The 23,522-nt window shown below is 37.2% G+C and overlaps 1 protein-coding gene across 4 annotated transcripts in view; it reads right to left on the bottom strand.

The window, feature by feature from the left end:
• Positions 1-23,522, bottom strand: part of VRK1 (VRK serine/threonine kinase 1) — an 81,452-nt gene that overhangs the window by 28,481 nt on the left and 29,449 nt on the right. For all 4 annotated transcript variants that reach the window (XM_024759079.1, XM_024759104.1, XM_024759087.1 and 1 more), the window contains 6 exons: positions 20,120-20,284; positions 15,283-15,338; positions 7,237-7,306; positions 6,170-6,257; positions 266-374; positions 54-146 (listed from right to left, as the gene is read on the bottom strand). In XM_024759079.1, coding sequence (XP_024614847.1) covers positions 54-146; positions 266-374; positions 6,170-6,257; positions 7,237-7,306; positions 15,283-15,338; positions 20,120-20,279 — 576 coding nt within the window. In that variant the 5' untranslated portion in view covers positions 20,280-20,284. The remainder of the gene's footprint in view (positions 1-53; positions 147-265; positions 375-6,169; positions 6,258-7,236; positions 7,307-15,282; positions 15,339-20,119; positions 20,285-23,522) is intronic.

Here is a 23,522-nt window from a genome sequence, read left to right as displayed (position 1 = left end):
TTTGTTTTCAAACAACAGGTTTTAAACGGTAAAAATTAAAGTTACAAAACTACCTGGTCAGGATTCTTGTAGCTGAGAAGAAGATTTGAGGCCTTGATATCTCCGTGTACGTACTCATGCTCGTGAATATATTCCAGAATATCCAGCTATAAAAGCATCATATAGAATAAATTAATGCAGTACCTAACACCAACCAGCAGAGGACCGAGCTTCAACACAACTAGCCTTTACTGGATTAAAAACGAGAAGAATGTAGCTCACATACAATTCTTAAGCTTAGCTGCAAGACAGTTTTCCGAGAAAACCTTTTGGCATTTGCTTCATATATTTTCTGAAGGTCACTCCCAAAGCGATCCATTATCATAAACCTGTAACTAAAGACAAACAAGAAAAGTCAATGAACAAAATGTAACTCAGGAAAACCTATTTTGCACTGAGTACTCTCCTTTCAAAGTAATTTTTTTCAAGGCAATGTTTACCAAGAAAGTAGAAAGACAAGACAAGGAAAGAAAGAAGGAAGAAAAGACAAACATTCGAAACAAGTTCTTCCAACTAGAAATCTCAAGAGCTGTGAGAGCTTTCCTGTCTTGGCTTTTACTTTATGGGCCTCCTGGTCTCAGCAAGCTACATGAGACAATATTCAATGTAAGAAAACACCCACAGAGAGAAGACGACAGACACTTCAAGGTAAAGATAAAATAATCTGAGTAAGATTGATGTCACTAATTTTTGTCATAGTTAATGTTAATTTATGTTTCTGTATATTAGCTTCCCGCCTGTGACTGTTCTCTATTTTTTTTTTTTTTTTTGCGGTACGCGGGCCTCTCACTGTTGTGGCCTCTCCCGTTGCGGAGCACAGGCTCCGGACGCGCAGGCTCAGCGGCCACGGCTCACGGGCGCAGCCACTCCGCGGCATGTGGGATCTTCCCGGACCGGGGCACAAACCCGTGTCCCCTGCATCGGCAGGCGGACTCTCAACCACTGTGCCACCAGGGAAGCCCTGTTCTCTATTTTTAAGGCACATTTTAGCAGTATTAACATTCTGTTAAAATCAGGACTGTCAAGAGATGCTGTAACAGTAGCTAAATGCAATAAAACTGCTTAAATGGTATAAAAGAATTGTATACTAAGTACTCAACAAATAAGATTTGGGGAACAGTAAATATCCTGGAACAACATGAAGATTTTTGGTTTTGCCACAAACCAACTCTGTCACCTTGGCCAAGTCACGTTTCTTCTTTGGGCCCCTATTTCCATAGGTGTCAAATGAGAGGTAGGGCCTCATGCTTTCTAAGGTCTTTTCCAGCACCCACATTTTAAGATTCAATAACCATGTGTTATATTTCAGTGTGTACTGAAAAACATCACCTAGTTGCAGCAACATGGTTCACCTTTTGCTCTGTGGACCACTTTTATCTTTATAGAGTTTTCCAGATTCTGAATTGTCTAGTTAAACCATTCAATAAATCAATAAAAACCAAGAACACACTCAAAATGTATCAAAATACCTTCTAATGGGGATAAGATTAATAACCATCACATCAACAACAGCTGGCATTTGCTGAAGCCTTGGTATGAGAACAGCACTATTGTAAGCACTTCAGATGTATCAGTGCATTTAAACCTCACATCACCCTTATGAGGTTAGGAGGTCCCATGAGCCCCATTTTACAGCAGAAGAAAACTGATCATTAGTAATTTGTCTTCTAGGAAGTGGTGGATCCATGCTTCTGACCACCACACCAAACACATCGAAATAAATGAACATAAGTAGGACCCAAAAACCCCATTTATATATTTTAGGTTTCTAAGATAAAAATACAACATGAGAAGTTCAGTAAGGAAGGAAGAGCTAACATTTAAAAGACAACACGCGAAATAAAAAATTCAAGATTCTACCTATTTTTGAAGTAGAAGAGAATTAGAGATCTTTCTAAACATCTTTTAATAAAATAATTAATGTCTATAGCAGTAAATTGATTTGCCCAAAGTCACAGAATTAGTCAGTGGCAAAATGTCTTCATTCTTGTACGATTTTCAGTACCCTGACCTCTAAAATATTAGAGGGAACAGTAATTTTGACTTCCTGATTTCCTCTGTACAACACATTTTGAGAGGTTGAGGGATGAGACCAAGGACAAATTTTTTTGCGGTACGCGGGCCTCTCACTGTTGTGGCCTCTCCCGTTATGGAGCACAGGCTCCGGACGCGCAGGCTCAGCGGCCCTGGCTCACGGGCCCAGCCGCTCCGCGGCATGTGGGATCTTCCCGGACCGGGGCACAAACCCGTGTCCCCTGCATCGGCAGGCGGACTCTCAACCACTGCGCCACCAGGGAAGCCCTGTTCTCTATTTTTAAGGCACATTTTAGCAGTATTAACATTCTGTTAAAATCAGGACTGTCAAGAGATGCTGTAACAGTAGCTAAATGCAATAAAACTGCTTAAATGGTATAAAAGAATTGTATACTAAGTACTCAACAAATAAGATTTGGGGAACAGTAAATATCCTGGAACAACATGAAGATTTTTGGTTTTGCCACAAACCAACTCTGTCACCTTGGCCAAGTCACGTTTCTTCTTTGGGCCCCTATTTCCATAGGTGTCAAATGAGAGGTAGGGCCTCATGCTTTCTAAGGTCTTTTCCAGCACCCACATTTTAAGATTCAATAACCATGTGTTATATTTCAGTGTGTACTGAAAAACATCACCTAGTTGCAGCAACATGGTTCACCTTTTGCTCTGTGGACCACTTTTATCTTTATAGAGTTTTCCAGATTCTGAATTGTCTAGTTAAACCATTCAATAAATCAATAAAAACCAAGAACACACTCAAAATGTATCAAAATACCTTCTAATGGGGATAAGATTAATAACTATCACATCAACAACAGCTGGCATTTGCTGAAGCCTTGGTATGAGAACAGCACTATTGTAAGCACTTCAGATGTATCAGTGCATTTAAACCTCACATCACCCTTATGAGGTTAGGAGGTCCCATGAGCCCCATTTTACAGCAGAAGAAAACTGATCATTAGTAATTTGTCTTCTAGGAAGTGGTGGATCCATGCTTCTGACCACCACACCAAACACATCGAAATAAATGAACATAAGTAGGACCCAAAAACCCCATTTATATATTTTAGGTTTCTAAGATAAAAATACAACATGAGAAGTTCAGTAAGGAAGGAAGAGCTAACATTTAAAAGACAACACGCGAAATAAAAAATTCAAGATTCTACCTATTTTTGAAGTAGAAGAGAATTAGAGATCTTTCTAAACATCTTTTAATAAAATAATTAATGTCTATAGCGGTAAATTGATTTGCCCAAAGTCACAGAATTAGTCAGTGGCAAAATGTCTTCATTCTTGTACGATTTTCAGTACCCTGACCTCTAAAATATTAGAGGGAACAGTAATTTTGACTTCCTGATTTCCTCTGTACAACACATTTTGAGAGGTTGAGGGATGAGACCAAGGACAAATGTACACACTTGTTTTTACAAATAAGTGATGTGATTGTGTAATTATTATGAAATAATATGTAGGTAACAAGAATACAATCTCTGCTGTTACTCTGAAAGGGAGCTAAGGCACACCTGGTTAATTCAACCAGAGATCTATTAATATATTACATGAAGTAGACCTTTGTTTTTATTCACAGATCACTCCACGACTGCTCTCAACAATCCCTTAATCGCCTCACCACGTCTAAATTATACAGATCAAGTGAAGCATGATTCTGAATACTGCATATAAATTTTCACCACATTCTTCTGCAAGGATATGTCTACCACTGAGTACTAAAAGGAAAGCTACTTTTAAGTAACTTTTCTGAAGTAAAACCTTCGATGTATACTTTCCTGGGGACTTGGATAAAACAATGCAAATAATGGGAATATATAAATCAGTATAAATGATTTAATAATGATAGCAGCTAACATTTTTATGAGCCTAACACTGTTCTAAGCGCTTATATTCATATCACTTCAGATGAGTTAGAGGGGAAAGTAAGGATTCTGGCAGGGGAGGGGGGCTGGAAGGACAATCTTACTTTCTATTTTTTTACTTTTGTAAGAACTTAAATGAGGGAATTCCCTGGCAGTCCAGTGGTCAGGTCTTGGCACTTTCACTCATGGGGCCCCAGGTTCAATCCCTGGTCGGGGAACTAAGATCCCACAAGACGTGCAGCACAGCCAAAAAAAAAAAAAAGAACTAAGAGAACTAAAAATGATTTTTAAGAGCTTCAATCTAAGAAGTAAATCAATATCTTATAGGTGATCAATGTTCCCGTTTAGGAAATACTTCTAGGCACTCTGTGTTACAGAAGACACAGGCTGAGTTGTAAGGTCACCACAAGTCAATGGTGAGTCAGCTGTACCTCGAGGGTGTCTGTCCCTTTGTTCAAACACGTGCCACGTGCAGTAGCTTCCAACTACCTACTGCACACAGGCCCCAAAGAGCCCTTTCCTCCCCATCTTCACTACCTACCTCAGCCTCTTTCTCCAAGTTATTTCCTTCTCTTTCTCATGTGTGTGCAAGTCCCCGCTTTCTTTGTTAAAGAAAGATGGCCAATTATGCATAAAATAATGTCATGTCTGAAAAAAAAATTCATTTAAAAAAAAAAGAAAGATGGCCAAGAGGCCAGCCAGCAGGCCAGAAGCCTATTATGACCTTGTGTTCATGTTACTCCCCACTTGAGATGCTATTCCTTCTCTACAGTGATTTTTTAAACCAGCAGTTCTTAATATTTAAGGGATTAAAGACCCCTCTGAGAGTAAAAGCTAACACACATATTCTAAGAGCTTTACATTTAATACCCCTTATTATGTGGATAGGTGTTACTCTATTTCACAGACGAGGAAATTGAGGCAAAAAGAAGTTACTTACCCAGTCACACACATTTTAAGGGGCAAAACAGATTTGAAACCAAGTGTCTGCCTCTAGAATCCTTACTCTTAACTTAATCCTTGCTCTATACTATTTCTCCAGAAAATTTCTAAAAACTGTAGAAACTTGTCCCAGCAAAACCACATATAACAAAATGTTCTCTCGTCATTCCGGGGAGTTCCCACGCTCCCTCAGAGGTGCCTGGGTTCCAGGATAAGAACTTCCTGGTGAACAACGCTGGCTGCCCCAACAGCAGCTCCTCTGCTCTCCCTCTTCTCTGACAGAGCACCACTCTGGTTCAGGCTTTCCCCCCACTCATCACTGTGATCACTCTGCCCTTGCCAGTGGCTGGTTTAAGCATGAGCAGCGATAAAACTCTGACCAAGAAAACATGGGGGGAAGTCTGCCACGAGACCCCTGGGAAAGGTTTCCCTGCCAGGAAAGTGAAACTCACAAGAAGCAATCCCATTTTCTGCTGTTGGGTACTGTGTCTGCAGGTGAAGCCTAGAAATGGGCAGCCACCTTGAGACCACACAATGGAGAATTAATAGAGAACAAAGCCAAGAGGGCAAAAGGGCAAGATAAAGGAAGCTGGGCACTTGACAGTTACTTAAGAGACCTGAGTCAGTTTTATCTTTACCTGCAGCTGAAAGCATCCTAACCAATATACCCCAGTTCCAACTAAATCTACTCTTCAAATCTCAGCTACCAGCATTGCTGAATGGTGCTCCATTCATTCATTTAAATATTTTTAAAGTGTCAATTATGCATCAAAAGCATTGGAGGTTTTCTCCAACTCAACTCTGCCAGCAATATTCTCTCCATTCTGAACTCCTAAGACATGTTAAGAGTCAGAATCACACAAGTTGGCACTGAACTGGCGTCTGGTTGTTTCATACAGCTTTGTTTTTTCTCTTCAGCTAGACTGAAACCTCACAAAGGTGGGCAGATTATGTATCTAACAGAAAACGCCAAATTGAAGCCTGTGGGCTCCCTTTTACATAAATAACAAGGAATTTTCTGTTTGTTTGCTTATTCATTTTTAAGGGAAAAAAAGAATGCAGGCAAGTTGGCTTTGTTCCTACTTGTCAGCTGGGTTCCAGGCAGTTGCTTCCACTCGGTACAAGTCCCCCAGACGAGAGACTGTTGAATACATTCCACACAACCCAGGTGAAGGCCAAGCAGTACGGTAGGTAGGTGCTCAGTACATAATTGTTGACTAAACAACTGAACTGCGAATGCTCAAAAAGGGAGGAGAAAAACAAAACATGCATATTTTTACCTTTTTCCATTTTTTTCATGTAGACCAGACCCCCAATACTTAGGGACACCCAGGTACTTCAGTTTATGGGTACGAATCCATTTCTGAACTACAAATTAAAACACATGCTTGTGATTTCAATTGTTATACATCAGCAATTTTTCTCAGAAAAATTAAGAACAGAACGCCTAAGATATACATGCAATAAGATTTCACCTTTATTCATAAAAAAAGAAAGTGAACAATACATTGTACCCAACAAATGAACAGTACTTTACAATCAAATCATTTTTATTAACCCACAAAATTGTGTTATCCTGTCCTAAACATTGTCTTTAAAATGAAAAATCTGCAGAAAACATTTTTTAAAAAGTCAAACCACATGCAATTATAATTAATATCTCCAATTATGTAAATGTTTACTTGTTTCCACAGAAAGACTTACTTTTTACACCTATCTAAATGTTTTTTTACCTCATTCTAAAAGTCCTCAACCAGGAAATCAAGCTAGAGGAGAGAGAGAAGCCCCTCGAGAGATTCCCAAGCCTGATACCATCCTACCAGGAGATTCCGTGGATTTTTAGAGGGGACGGAAGGTGAGAAGGGGATTGGAGGACAGGAGGACAAGGATAGCTAGAAGAGGTCCTGCTTTCTCCCTTGGTAGTCTTCTAGTTCATAAGTGATCGAATCCCTGCAGGTCATGGTCTCCAGAATTTAGAAAAACACTCAAAAAAAGATTTGGAGACCCTTGAGGCATACTCATGGATTAGGGTTAATTCTCAACTTTTAACAATATTTCCTAAATCATATATTATTTATAAACTCTATATTATCAATATAAGTGAAATCTTATCATAATACACCTGTTAAGAGATCAAAATTCTTTCATACATTTGTATGAAAATGTATGTACATTTCATACATTTCATACATGAGAAATGAGATTTCTCATTTAAATAGAATTTATCTGTGAAGTAAAAAGTAACAAAACATCATAATTTAAGATCCAATGTTCTAGTCTTGGCTTAAACAAAACAAAACCAGTGGTCATTTTAAAAGCGCAAACGTATGTGTACTGTATTTCTTACTTTGTTCTGGTTTGGCAGCTCGCTGGTAGAACTTTAATTCAGTAAAAAGAGGTCCATTGTCACTGGGTTCCTTAAAACAAAAGAGTTCATTAGCACAAGCAGTAGTTAAAATTACTGAGTAATTTTCAATGAACCTTCAAAAAAGATTAATAAATCAATTTTCTTTCCAAACAATACGATTTTGATACTTCAGTTTATAAAATATGTTTAAGATTAAGTAAAACTCTTCAAAAATGTTTCAGATAGTCTCAGAAGAGTCCGTAAGTCTTATATTTCTCTCAAGTTCCATTTCTACATGTGATAAACTATACAAAATCAGATATACAGCCCAGTCTTTGCAGAAGTTTAAGAAAAATTGTTAACCTTATTTTCATCATTAACTTTCTCTTAAGTAAAGATCAGCAACCATGTTAACTGTTTCACCAAAGGGCTACAAGATATTTCTGAGATTTACTGAATAATAAAATTTCAATACCTGATTTAATCAATTAGTGGCAAAATCCCATTCCTTTCCTGTTTCTCGTTACAATTTTATCTATTATCAAAACTGGCAGAAAACCAACCTTATCACAAAGAAGAGTGTTCTGGAACTCCCAGAGCAAACAAGCACTGTCCATGTAAGTGTATCCTTTCCTGACACTGATTCTCATGATTTTCAAACTAAGGAGCCCTACAATTTACTTCCCACATGATAATTTAAAGTCAAGAGGAAAATAAGGCTCAATAAGAATTGTTTTCCATCAACTTTACTAAACTACACTTGTTTCATATTCTTAAGGGATATTAACAGTTAAAATTATTTGCAAAGACTCTTATATTCACAAAAAGCTATTTGACAAGTGAGAAATATCAGCCTGTTGGGAGTTCTGCCTTGTTAAATAAATCTGGAGTGGTGAGAAAGATATTATAATTTTGTGGACTTTTTATACAGTAAACTTTGTCTAAAACTGATTAATACTTGTTTGATATTTTATGTTGATATTATCTTGTTTATTGAGAATCTGAGAAAAATTTTGAAAAGTAGCAAAAACTTCAAATAAGGAAGCTAACATTTCTAAACTAATTTTGGGGCGGCTTTCCTTTTAGGAAGTACGGGAAGAAATTTTGAAAAGTAGCAAAAAGTTCAAATAAGGAAGCTAACATTTCTAAACTAATTTTGGGGCGGCTTTCCTTTTAGGAAGTACGGGAAGAAAGTACGGGAAGAAAGTAAAATATGTTCACCTTTTTTTATTCAAGATACTCTCACTCTCATAGAAGTGAATTTTGCTCCTTAAGGTTTAAACAGAACTACTCTAAACGCACAGTTCTAATACCTCAGATTTCTTACAGTTCAGAAAAATAGAAATCCCTAGTTAAAGTACTTATAGGAAGATTGATTAGGCAATATGCAAAGAGTCAGGCCGCAGCCAGTTAAGAATACTGGACAGCAAAAGAGCAACGTATATAGCACTGGGATCAGAACCTAAAAATAAGCTAGCCTTGTTTGTTACAAGTAAGTATACTTTACAGCCCAGCCTTGGAAGAGAATGGTATACAAGGGTTTGGCCTGTCATTACCCCTTAAGAAGTAAAAACTAACCAATCTACTAAGGTATGCCAAATCTCTAATTTGTGGACTCATCACCTTGAGTTTCACCATAACCTGTGGTTCCTTTCCTTGCAGCAGTGGGAGCTAGACAGACACTTGTGAATGTTTAGAGCCCATGGCTGAGAACAGGCCTTCAGCAGGAGTAACAAACTCAGTGTAAGAATGAAAAAAGAAATGGAAATTCAGGAAAGGAATTTTGGTAAAGTTACTCTCCAAAGGCTAACTTTTAGAGTAGCTCATTAACACAATTCAGGTCTGAAAGGGGTTTTCCTAAGACTAATCCTGGCTTATTGCCATCAGTATAAAAGTCTGATTTATTCAGTTTCAATCTATGTCATATCAACTTTAATTCTCAAGCTTTCCTTCAGGCAATAATTTATTAAACTTATAGTAATGAGAATCAACCTATATAAATCAGGCTATTATATTGAAAGCCCCATTACAATGAAGGCTCTCTGAGCTCATTTCATACTTTTTCTAATCCAATAAGATTCCATTATAACAAAATAAAGGAGCTACTTCCTTGGCATTGCACTTGAGCCAAAGCTAGCTATTTCTGTTAAAGAAAATACCTTAACTCATAACTAAAATTTTATTAACATATTTCAAATCTAAAATACTTTGCCAACTCTGTAATAGCCAAGATTTAGAAAAGAAATTGGGACTGACATTTTAACTAGAATATCACTAAACGTTTCTTTAAGACTTCTAAGTGTCAAAATGAAGATGACAACAGAAAAAAGATTAAAATGTGATATATTTCAATGGCACCATCTAAAAGCAACTGGCTGCCATTTAAAAATGAAGCTGTATAAAGTTTCTCCTTCCTACCAAAGAATTATGAGATATGAATTAAAAATTCAGGTCACTTCTCATAACATCAATGAGGGAAATTAAACATCAGTCTGCAAACTTTTTTCCAGAGAACTTCGGAACACAGATTTCTATCAGTACATGTTGGAAAAGGACTATGATATAAAGAACTGTTAGAATATAAGATCCAAAAGCCTGGCCTCCAATTCTGCTATTAGCTCACTGGCATGACTGCAAAGGGTGACTGAAAGAACTAATTTATTATACAATCCATTAACCAGAAATCACAAGAGGAAATTTTTCTCCTTGCATTATCCAATATTTTAATGATCAATTTACCATTTCTCTCTGCACATTTACTTTCCTGAACTAAAATACAGATAGTGTCTCCCAGTTATCCAGAGGCAGAGAATACAAGTTTGCCATCTCCTGTGACCCAGCACCACGACTCCAAGGCTGCTCCCGTAAATCAGTAAGGATTAAGGCCCTAAACGAAACCAGACACAGTCATTCGGGAGGAGAGAAAATGTACTTAGTGTGTACCGAAACACCTATTGTAAATATGTTAGTCTTAACTTCGTTTCAAGACCAAATGTAAGAAATGTGTGGGTTAATATTTGGAGCTCTTTAACAGAGCAGATACCCGTATGAAAAGCAACCAAATGTTCTAACAAGTCTTCCACATTAACATGGAAGCCCCACCAGAAGCACAGGGTACTTGGCGCCGCTGCTGAATAAAAGGATCCCCACACAAAGGTAAACACGAGCATGCGCACAGGAGTCCACTGAAAATAATGAAGGTGCTCTGTGCAGCAGACTCTACCAGTGGTTCTCAACCTTGATGCACAAAAGAATCCCTTTCATGAGACTTCACTAAAAATACCAATAACCAGGCCCTGTACCAAGAGATTCTAATTATCCTGTAGAACCAGAGCTGAGAACCACTGTTTGATTTGATATGCTATTACACTATTAAGTCTAATTTCACATTAAAAATCAATTTGCCGGGGCTTCCCTGGTGGCGCAGTGGTTGAGAGTCCGCCTGCCGATGCAGGGGACACGGGTTCGTGCCCCAGTCCGGGAGGATCACACGTGCCGCGGAGCGGCTGGGCCCGTCCGTGAGCTATGGCCGCTGAGCCTGCGCATCCGGAGCCTGTGCTCCGCAATGGGAGAGGCCACAACAGTGAGAGGCCCGCGTACCGCAAAAAAAAAAAAATCAATTTGCCTTTGATTATTTCTTAATTAACATTTGCTGAGTTTTTTTCTTTCTCTAAAGATAAAATACGTGCTCACTTTAGAAAATATGAAAATATTTTGATATATTTTCTCCATATATAGCTATTTTATAAAATTACCTCTATACCATAAATAATTTTGTATCTTGCTTTTTTTTGGTAATTAATTATGAAATTTCCCCAAAGAGTAGTACATGTTCTTTGAAAACATGATATTTAATAGCTTCTGAGGTTAAAATGGCAAGTGTTTGTAAATAATTCTGATTTTAATACTGGAAAGAAGTGATAATCATTTTATATATTTGGTGAACCATTTTGACTTTTAATACTACAAAGCTCTGAGAATGTAAGAACTGCAGAACAGTAATGGACAGAGCTATGGCAATGCCTGTCAGAAGTGAAGGTAAATCATGCATACAGGCCTGCACTAAAAGGCATAGACAAGAGGCAGAAGTAGGTGGCATCAGGAAGTTGCAAGGTGGTAAGCAATGATGCCTAAAAAGTTTTCAAAAGGATAACATAGGCATTTAAGGGTAGCATAAAGAAAACAAAATTTAAAACAAGGTCCTTATCATCAAAAACTTAAAATCCAGGGCTTCCCTGGTCGCGCAGTGGTTGAGAGTCCACCTGCCGATGCAGGGGACGTGGGTTCGTGCCCCGTTCTGGGAGGATCCCACATGCCGCGGAGCGGCTGGGCCCGTGAGCCATGGCCGCTGAGCCTGCGCGTCCGGGGCCTGTGCTCCGCAACGGGAGAGGCCACAACAGTGAGAGGCCCGCATACCGCAAAAAAACAAAACACAACAAAACAAAACAAAAAAACCCTTAAAATCCAGTTAGGGAGATAAAATAAACACATAAACTAAAACAAGTAGTGGCCTGAAAGGATATTAGCAAGTGAAATTGTAAAATAAATGGAAATAGAATGAGTGCTACAGAGGTTTAAAGGAGTTCAGAAAAGACAGGTATTAGGGAAGAAACAAGCAAACAGCAGTCACTAAACGGTCCCTTAGAGAGGAAAGAAAAAGTCAACATTGTTTTGTTTATGGCATTCTTCCAGGATCACAGACAAGCCACAACCATGAAAATGTTACTGAAATACTAAATGCAAAAGAGAAATCAACTGAATATTTATCATTGTCCTAATTACAAAGAGAAGGAGTAATATAGGCTAATGGAAACAGAACTAAATTAGGAGATGGGAGACACAGAGTACTGAACTAGGGTTGGTAACAACTGGTTTTAAACTTAGAAATGTAAAGTAATTTGCTACCTTCAGCAGTTAGGAAATACTTGTTTCTATCCATTCTCTATTTCATAACTCTGTAAGTGAAAAAGATAGTAGAAGTAAAGCTACATACATTGAATAACAAATAAAACACTTAGGATTACTCATAATGAAGAAGAATATTGTCATTCTAAAATAGAACACAATTTAAAGAAGCTCAGGTTATATAGAAGAAAAAAGACACGGTGACACAGCAGGCCCACCTATGAGGCACGGCTCAGGCACACTTTCCTTCCGCGACACAGAAATGACCGTGCAGGGGAAGAAGCTGCCGCGTGGTCAGAGGGAACTGCGTTTTCTGAACCTCATGAAGGTGAGAAGTCATAAGGGGACTTGCTTTCTCCTCACAATGGACACTATTTAAAGATCCTAAAAAGAAACTAATCTTACCCATAGATTTTAATATTTTAATATTGTCATATCAAAGACAAATGCAGATAATATTCCATGCAAATGACCCAATTTAGTAGTAAGAACTTTTGTTCCTCTGATATAGCAGCAAACTAAATATTTCAAAAGGAATGTTATTCACTACTTCATGAAAAGGCATGAAGAAAAGTGAAATAGCAGGAGAAACAAACCAATAACCCGCCCCCCCTAAAGTTACCAGCGTTACTTCTACCTACAGGCATGCGGAATAGCCGGCATCCAATTAGCCCTCCTACTGTAAACAAATACAAAAATTGGACAAAATATAGGAAATTACTATTCTCATACATTAGACAAAATAGGCAGTATAGGACTGTGACTTCTAAAGACAGGAAACAAGCTAAGTGAGCCCCATGACAGGACACTTACGATGCTGTGTGGCCAGAAGGGGAGACCAAACCCAGTGCACCAAAAACCCTGACACCAGCACCAAACAATGAGATGAGAAATGTTTTAATCTTCAGAATATTAGAAAAAAACTAAAGACCAATATCCCTCATGAACAAAAAATAAAAATCCTTAACAAAATATTAGCAAATCAATTCCAGCATTATGTAAAAAGCATAATACATCATAACTAAGTGGAGTGTATGTTAAGAATACAAAGTTAGTTCACTGCTCAGATATCAATCAATATAACTGCCACATTAACAGAATAAAGGAAGAACATCCTATGATCCACCTCAGTAGATGCAGAAAAAGTATTCAGAAAGTAAACAGGCAAACTACAAACTGGGAGAAAAGATTTACAACATATAAATCTAAGAAAGAACTTGTATCCAGAACAACTCTCTTACTACCAAATTATGAAAAGCAAAACAACCTAGTTATTAAAAAAAAAAGGCGGGGGGGGGGGTTGGCCACAAAAGACTGAAGAGGCACTCCACAAAGGAAAATATATGAATGGCCAATAAGCATGATGAAAAAGTGCTCAAAATCAGTCATTAAGTAAATATAAACTAAAACTATGAGACACTACTGCACTTCTGATATCATGGCTAAAACAAACACACCCGACAGCTCCAAGTGTTGAGGGGAACACGGAGCACCCAGAACTCTCATACGTTTTGTAAAATGGTAAAAACCACTTTGGAAATCTGTCTGGTACTTCTTATAAATTTATAAGGTATTGATCCAAGAAAAACAAAAATACTTGTACAAGAATGTTTATAGAAGCTCTATTCATAACAGCCAAAAACTGGAAACAATCCACGTGTCTATCAACAGGAGATGGAAAACAAACTCTAGTATGGCTATGATATAATATTACTGAGCAGTAGAACTGACCAAGCAATTGAAATGCCAACAATATAAATGAGCCTTCAATACACTATGTTGAATGTAAGTAATCAGAGACAAAACAGTAATGTACTGTATAAATACCATTTATATGACATTCTAGAACAGGAGTAACTAATCCACAGCAGAACAAAAACAAAAACAAAAAAAACATAAAAAAACCTCAGACAAACGGTTTCCTCCAAGGGTGTGGGAAATTAGGGGTTTGACCGGAAAAAGACAAAAGTAGTAGTTTGGGGATGATGGAAATGCTCTGTATTTTAATAGGGGTTGGGGTATACAGGTATATGCATTTGTCAAAAGTATTCAAATTGTGTTTATTTATTTCCTTGGAAAAATTATGCTGCATAAAAAGTTGGTGAAAACAATCACTAAAACAATTCAGGCCCAAAAGAGTTATTAACTCATAAGAGATCAAATATACTCTTTTTTAAAAAGAGAGTAAAATAAAACAAATCAAACCAAAAGACCTTGGGGTGATTCTAATTCGAAAGTCTGTAGCCTTTAGGAAAATAAAGCAGGGTGAGGGGACTTAGGTGGTAATTTGCCCAAATAACAGACCCTGTTACCTCTTCTATTTAACAAAAACATGTTCTTCACATGTACTAAAGAACTTTGAAAGAGGGGACTTACAAATGTTGGCAAGCAAAAAGATGCATACTACCTTGCATCCTAACAAAAAAATAGTAGTTAAAATGCCTACAAAATAATAGTAGTTAAATTAACTACTAAAAATAGTAGTTAAAAAACATTAAAATGTTTAAATAGTAGTTAAAATATTTAGTGCACCAATGTATAAATTGACCTGGCTATTCAGAGTATGCCTACGTTAGACAGGATACTGTCTACCTTCACTCGTTACAAACTAATTTCAACGTCAGTATAGCAAAAAGAAGTTTCAAAGTGACCACAAATAAATAATTTCATTTACTAAAATGAAAGGGGAGGAAAGATAATTGGAAATAAAAAGAAAAAATTGACCAAATGTAAGTTCAGAAGCAAATGCAAGATAAAATACAATAAAATTTCATTAAAGTAGTACAGTCTTGCAGGATATAAATATAAAAAGCATCCCATCTGTTGTAAATATAGCTGAAATAAAAAGAATGAGCTGAATATTTTTATTCCACATCTGCAAAACTCCAGGCTTTCATTCATTTTTTTTCCACAGATACTAGTGCCACTCTAACTCAAAAGAGAGGGGAGAGAATTTTTGAACTCAAATTATTTAAAACTATAAAGCTACTTTTGTGTCTCATTTAATATTTATGAAACACTACTAAAAATGTAGTAACTTATGGTTTAGTTAATTCTAGTTATCAAAAAGAATGTTTTACAAAATAAATACTACAACTAAATCAACAGCAAAGAAAACAATCAGCTGAAGTATTTCCTTACCACTTTTACAACACAGGGTGCATCGCTGCCCACCGATTTTGAAGAATTCATATCAGCTGTTTGAAAAAGTGACATATGTAATATCAGAACAAGAAGTAGCATTATTATAAATAGCCTGTTACTAACCCTTTATTAGTATTTAGATCTGTGTATCTATAACCTCTTAATAGAATAAATTTCAGCTCCCAAATGTGTGTCTCAGGATATCATTACTGTGTATTTCATCAATTTTAAAACTTTTTTTCACGATTTAACATGTCTGAAATTGGAAGGCATCTTACAATTGCTGTCTTCAACATGATCATCAATTAAGTATGAAAAACTGAGTTAAAGACTTCTTTAATTCAAAAGTACTCATGGCCTTTGATATGCTAATGTATGCTGTGAATTCCCAAAAGGATGATGACTGATACAATTTCTTAAATTTAACAAACTAGGGAATCCTTTTAAGAAGGAGCATTAGGAAGGTAAGAAAAGAGGGAGCTAAAGCTCTAAAAAACATTCGTTTGGGAGAAAAAAATTCATCAAGATCAACAGTTCAGGATACTGGCACGAGAACTTTGAACTGCCATCCAGAATAATTTTAATGTGGTATCATTTTACTTCATGCAAATAAAGAAGCACAGTTGCCCTGAAATGCTGAGTTAGGAATATAAGGTTGCCCATATTCATTAAACACATATTTTTTACCAGATACCTACTACATGCCAGTTTCTAGGAAATGGATTTAGCAGTAAACAGGAAAAAACAATCTCTACTCTTATGAAACTAACATTTCAGTGGTAGGACACAGACAACAATTAAAATATAAAGTATGTTTGATGGGAGTAAGTGCTAGAGAGGAAAAATTAAGCAGGAAGGGAAGGTAGAGAGTGTTGCAAGTTAGTAAGAGAAACCTCACTGACAGGGTGTCACTGAAGCACTGGTCTGAAGACTGTGAGGGAATAAGCCACGTAAATATCTGCGAGAACATTCCAGGCCGACCAGCACAAAGGCCCTGATGTAGCTGGAGAAGAGTAAGTGAGGTGGAAAGTAACAGGGGTCAGAGATCAGAAAAGCAGCAGAGAACAAATACAATGAAATGGATAGGTGACCTAAAGCTGTTGCTATGAATGAGATGGCGAGTCACTGGAAGGTTTTAAGAGAGGAATGGTAAGCTCAGACTTTGATTTTCTAAAGAATTCTCCAGGCGGCTTTGTGGAGAATGGAGGGTGGAGGGCAAGGGCAGAAGCAGGGAGATCAGTTAGGCTACTACAACACTCTGGGTGAGAAATGGTGGTGGCTTGAACCAGAGTGGTAGCAGACAAGGCGGTGATAAGTGGTCAGATTGTGGATGTATTTTTAAAGAAGAGCCAACAAGATTTGCTCATGAATTAGTTATAGAGGATAAGAGGGGAAAAAAGAGATAAGGATGACTCCAAGTTTTTGGCCTGAGCAACTGGAAAGAAAAAGTTGCTACTTACTAAGACAGAGAAAATTGCAGGAGGAGCTGGTGCTTTGGGGTGCCTTAAGTTTGAGATGCTTATTAAACATCCAAGTTCAGGTGTTAAATAGGCAGCTGACATACAAGTCTTAAGTTCAGAAAAGTGGTCCAAGTTGGAGAAAGAAATTTGAGAGTCATCAAGATAGAAATGCTATTCATTTAAAGCCATGAAAATGGAAGAACCCCTAGGGAATGAGCGCAGACAGAGAAAAGAAGAAATCCTAGGACTGAGCCCTAAGGCATTCTCACATTAGAAGCTGAAGAGATGAAGAGGGACAGGCAAAGGAAACCAAGAAACCACCAATCAGCTGGGAAGCAGCAGTATTGTGAAAAGGCTGAAGCTAAAATACTTCAGACTACAAAGGGAACACCAAGTCATAAAAATGGCTAAATGGGCAAATGAATAAGTCTGAGCTCCTTAAGGAACAGCCCCAAGGAGCACATCACTTAGATACTGAATTAATAATAAAGCAAGGTTAAATTTTTTAAAATCAGCATTTAGTGCACAAAATATTAAAATAAGTATAGCATCCCAATAATACTGCACAATTCGAATGAGAAAAGGGGGAAAAGGGAAGTTCAATAGTTCATTCAAACAACACATACTGCAAAGCATGCCAGGCACTAGGAAAACAATAAGAAGAACTGTCTCACTGCCAAGGAGGACATGTTTATTCTGGAAGAAAGAAAAGTAATTTCAGGGCAGCATGGAAAGTACTATGAAAGGGTTAACAGAGGGGTATTATACACAGATAGCACCTGCCCTAAGCTCAGCTTTGGAAAAATGAAGCAAAAGAAGAATCACACACAAAGAGCAAGAGGCAAAGGGCAGCATGATAGTCAAAGAACAGATTTTTGAGGAAATAAAAGGGATGAAGAGAAAAGTTACATAGGGACCGAACTACATGAAGGGTCTGGTATGCCATTCTCAAAGTTTGATGCTTTATCCTAAGGGCACTGGGGAGCCATTAAAGAAGTTTAAATAGACTAGATCACCCAAGCCACAGCGTGAATAATAGGATGCAAGGGGGCAAGGCTGAGCAGAGAAAATTCACAGCCATAGTGAGAATCCAGACAAGACATGAAAATGACCTGCACTAAGGCAGTTATCAGCAGAGATAGAGAGAAATCAATGGATCTGAGAAGTCAGACAGTTAAAGCAACAGGACCAGATGAAGTACTGGGAACACGAGTGAAGCAATACTTGAGAATGCCTTCCCAGTCTGGCTTGAGGGGTGTCATTCATTCAGATACTCCTCTCCTGATCATAAGAGAATCACGAGATGAAAGAGGATGATATAAATTTTAGACATGCCTGTGGGTCATCCAAATAGAGATTCCTTATAGGCCACTCACTGGCTATGGGCTTGGACTCAGGGGATCACGTCCTTAGCCACAGATAAAAGATCTGGAAATCAGCAGTAAAGAGACAGTAACAGAAGCCAAGAGACTCGATGAGATCACTCGGAGAGACTAGACAGAAGGAAAAGTGAGCCAAGGAAGGAAAGCTGGAGAACACAGAAGTACTTACCAAGATGACTTAGCATAGCCAGAGAGGTAGGAGAAAAAGAGAGGTGAAAGTATGTTATCATGAAAGGCAATGGAAGCAACTTTTATGTGAAAGAAAGATGAACAGTATCAAATGCTGCAGAAAGTATCTAAACAAAATTCAGAAGCAACGTTTTAGCAGAAGATTATCATTAGAAATTGCTGATGATCTTGAATGTGGCTGTTTTGGTGTCAGTGGGCACAGAGAGATAAAGTGGAGGCAGCAGTATTAAAGCAAATGCCTTCTCCAGGTTGATCGATCCAGTTTTCAAAAAGCAAAGTTTTGCCACAGAAATTTGTCAAACCATTAGATTTAAAAAATATTATTAGGTGGCACTTTCTGATGATAAATACAAACACAAATAAAACAGCTAGCACACATGCAAAGCAAGTTGCAAATTTGCCAAAGGTTACAAAAGCAAACTAACTAATAATACAAAATGAAGAATTTGCTTGCTTTAAGACAAGTTCCCATCCCTAATATAGGATGTCCTAAGTCCACACATTCTGTGGTAGGGAGAGCTTATATTATCTGCCATCTCTAAATCACAAGGTCAAAAATATATACCTGGCTAATATAGCCCTAACCTTTCATGATTTATGAGGGCTTTCGGCTTAAGTCAGATAGCCTTGTTCACTGGAATAGGTTTGGTTCCAAACAAAACTAAAGAATCTACAACTATTTCCCCAAAGACAGGTGCCACTAGCCTAGAGAGATTATAAAATACAGTAAAGCGCTGGTTTTTAAACTATGTTTCATGAACATACCTCTAGAGACTGCAGCTAACCAACTACAGCCTATTGGTCCCGGTTGAGTCAGACACCTCTTGAGTAAGAGCTGCTGCTCTTTCATCTATGTCAGTGGTTCTCAAACTTTCCCAGGCATTTGAATCCCCTGGAGGGCTTGTTCAATCACATTTCCTACAGGTGGGGATTTGCAGGTCTGGGGTGGGACCCGAAAATGTACAGCTCTAATAAGTTTTCACATGACGCTAATCTAGTATTAATATTAGTATTCTGAGTTAAGATGTTGCTTGAAAATAAAAAAGCGTTCACTGCTAAAAATAAAATTTTATAAACCGCATGGCAGAAATCAAATAATTAAATCAAGATGAGAGGTGGAGTAAGAATATATAACGGAAAAGTTAGAAAGAAATATCAAAAGCAATTATGAAATGCACTGTCTCTACTAATATTCCTGGTGGAGCAGACAGCTTTAGAAGCAATCACGTAAAATATTTTTAAAATCAACCAATTAGTTAACTTACAGAATCCCAGGGTTCCACAATGGGTCCCCCCAGATTTCAGGGTAAGTATGCTAATTAAATAGCACATTTCAGGCCTAATATGCAACTTCTAGGTCATTCTCCTAAATTCCACTATGATGACTATTAGGGTTGCATAAAAAGAAAAGGTAAATCCATACCTATTAAAGATCTGAAAATCTCCAAATTAAACCAAAACAAAGGGAATACATCCTAATTGGGTGGAGGTGGGGAAAGAAAGGTATGGCTTTCTTTGGGTCTCAAAGGAGATGAATGTTATATAGAATATCTTAAAAATCTAAAGCCATATGCTCACTAATGACAATATTACAGATATGTTATCCTGTTTCTACTGTGATTAAATCAACTGTCTTCTCCACTCCCAGGTCACAGCTGCATTTTTGCCTAATTATACAATATTTTGTTGACTGTAGATTATTAGAAACATCCTGTGAAAGTTTGCAACTAAGAAACGATCAACATTTTGATAACAAAGCATATACATCTTCGGACTGACGATTAGAAGTAGTCATACACTTACCAAGATATATACAACCAAAGCCACCTTGGCCAATGGACGATCCTAGTTTCCATTCCTTTTTGTTCATGTCCGTGATTATCTCCCCGGCTGCAAAATGTTCTGCAAGACGTCTCTTCGCAGGGCCCTGTCTTCCAGCCTGAGCTGCTTTTACACGAGGCATTTTCACTATAATACAAAGCAAAGCAACATTCATTATAATCCTAGAAGTGCTAAAAACCTTTTCACTAAGGAAAGCTTCTGTGCAACAAAGATGCTATTCAAATTCCTACTTACTCCAAAACTTAAATAAAGGACATCTGTTAATTCTAATTTATACGTGCTCAATCCTTTTGATTATCTCTTAACTTAGGAGAGGAAGCAATAAATAAAATGATCCATGCAATTACTTTCAAGAAAATATTTAAAGTTCCAGTGGTATAATATCATCTATGACTAAAAATGCTATTTAGCAACAACAAAAGAATTGCTCTATGAAGCTGAGGGGGAAAGGTACATCCAATTAGAATGCATACTCTATACAAATGCAATGAGGAGTTTACAAAGGTCAATGTTGATGGCATAAGAACACAGTAGACACTGAAAACACAAGACAGTTAACATTTGAGGAAAGGGAAAGAGTATTTATGACAAGATAGTAGATGCTTTACACATAGGCTTCCATCCATCCTCACAACTCCATGAAGATTACATTATCATCCCCATTTTACAGATGACAAAATTAAGGCTCAGCCAAGTTAAGCAACCTGTCCAAGGTCATATACCTACTAAGTGGCCGAACAATAGAAATCTGCACTGAGGATTCCCTGGCTCCAAAGCCTCACCAACATGACCCACAATTACAAAAGTCACCATAATGAAGGAGTGACCAGGAGAAATTACGGCTGTTTAGTCATTTGGGTTCACAGAAAAGGCAAAGCTGGTGATATCCAGCATTTGTATGTTTCCCCTCTCACCAACTATCCTTTTGGAGATGAATTCCTATTTACTTACTAACAGACAAGCTTAGCATAGCATTCATGGACAGCAGTGTTTTACCGCGAAAAGAGCACAGGTCTATAACGAAAAGACCTAGATTCGAGTGTAGGTATGAGGTCAGTTTTGGGTGATCTTGATCAAGTCACTTCTCTCTGGGCTTTAAGTGCCCTTAGACAAAACTTACTTCACTGAGTGAAGGAAGGGTGGGTCAGGAATGGTGACCAGCAAGGCTAGCAAGCTGTAGAGTAAGGGCCAAGTTCTTGGGCAAGGGTATGAACTCAGTGGCCCAGAAAAAAAGGAAGTAACACACTTAAGACTGAAGAAAAGAAAGCATGAACCAGACTGTGTGTATGTGTGGTGTGTGTGATTTCAAACTCTCAGATTAATCTATTTTAATCTATTAATTGAAAAAGATTTAAAACAAATAGTTTTTAAGATCCTATAGTTCCCTAAAACTGTATTAGAGATACAGTAAAGAGGGTGATAGGAGTTGTAAGGTAGTCTGCAACATTTGAAATGGCTATTCAGCTGAAAGATGTCTGTTAAGATCCAACAATTTACATAAGTAGTTTGGTTTTGAGCCTAGATATTCTAAATACATACGTACTACATTAGATTGGAAATTTTTTTAGCAAATATCCACCCATATCACTCCACATACAGAGACTCCATTTATGCAAATGCTCTTTATTAATTTATTGGGGATTTTTAAATTTAACTTTTTCCTACAGAATACTGATGCATCTTCATTGTCTAAATCTTCTCTAAGTTAACAAAAGAATCTTCAAAATGAGTGTGTCCGTTATTTCTTCATATCAACTAATTCTCTTAATATGTTTGTAATCATTATAAAACTTTCCTGAATGGAATTTCAGTTGTAACCATGACAGCCCAGACTCAAAACACCAAAAAAGGTGACTTTTAGAGCTACAGTAGATTGAGTAAAAGAAATAACTAAGCCACACAGTACTTCCAAATACTAAAATGAATGCCTTCTAAATTTTATCCAGCTTTATCAAATCATCAGAGTAATGTCCTATTTGATGAGTTCCTTATTGTAAGAATGAACTATCTTCCTTATTAAGACAGTTTAAATGCTTTAATTCAAAAAGACTTTCCTGAACTTGCAAAAAAAAAAGTGAAACCCCAAAGTGAAAGATCACACCACATACTAATCAACCCAGAATGACCAACACTAAGATGCAGCCTAGTCTAGTAAAATTACTGAACTTCATAGTAAAAGAAAATATTCTTTGTGCATGCAGGCCAAAAAACGATAGTTTATAAGGAAAGCAAAATCATATTGTCATCACTTTGACAGCGACATTTTATGCCAGAAAAAAAAAAGGAAGTAACATACTTAAGACTCAAGGAAAGAGAACCTGAACCAAAGAGTCTATACTCAGTTAAATTTCAAATCTAAAGACTTCAAGGTGTTATCAACACGGAAGTAGGAAAAGGGAATAAGAATCTACTAGAGAACAAGCCTCAAATATCTAAAATCACTAAAGAAAAGCCACTATAAGAGCTGACAGTGAGCAGTAAATACTTATTTGTAGAACTGAGTTTCAACAAGGGTTATAAAGGAGAGGCTAGAATAGATAATGGGTATATGTTCTGACAATGTGGACATAGTACAATCGCAAAAAATGGGAAAACATGCAAAAAAAAATCAACTTTCCAGTAATCATATTGTGGTGATACTTAGTTTTGTTAACTACAGCTATTGTGGTCACAGATGTGGAATAACGCAAATGAATAATTATGTGATGTTTTAATTCTATCATCACTGTGTCCTTAAAAATCAGGATTCAAATATGGAAGAAAAAGGACGCAGCTGAAAGAAGAGGTAGGATTATATTTGGAAGTATTTTTTTAATTCAGAAGGTACTTTATCTTTTACAGAAAGTATATACATACACACACACACCTTTGTATTTCCTAGCCCCATTCACAAAAAAAAGCTTAGAAACAATAAACAACCCAGTAGCAATGAGCATCCCTAGTACACAAACGGTATTCCTGAAATACCATTTCCTGTTAAAAGAAACCAGGTTCCTTGAAGAAATGACTGATTCCAGGTCTGGAGCTGGAAATGTACAGGATAAACCTGGAACACCTCATCATTTCTAGATGTCAAGGAAGCTATCAAAAACTACTAGAGTTATGTCAAATATGTCTAAGGAGTCAACTTGAAAGATGTTCCCACTACCAAAGATGAGCCAATTTGAGTCAATAAATATAACGATAATGGACTGAAACACACAAAATGGGTAAAACCAAGAGTTCATAATAGTAAGAAAACTTAAGTGGTCATCTCTAGAGGATAACAGGAAACCCCTCAATTTTGAAAACCAGTAAATAAAGGGAAAGAATCCAGCATCTATCCTTTCTTTCTTACATGAATTGTACCACTGGGTAACCAAAT

Source organism: Neophocaena asiaeorientalis, unplaced genomic scaffold (genome assembly GCF_003031525.2).
Source record: "Neophocaena asiaeorientalis asiaeorientalis breed wild unplaced genomic scaffold, Neophocaena_asiaeorientalis_V1.1 scaffold476, whole genome shotgun sequence".
Classification (NCBI taxonomy): domain Eukaryota; kingdom Metazoa; phylum Chordata; class Mammalia; order Artiodactyla; family Phocoenidae; genus Neophocaena; species Neophocaena asiaeorientalis.
The sequence above is the reverse complement of the archived record's forward strand: the minus strand, read 5'-3'. Positions and strand labels throughout refer to the sequence as shown.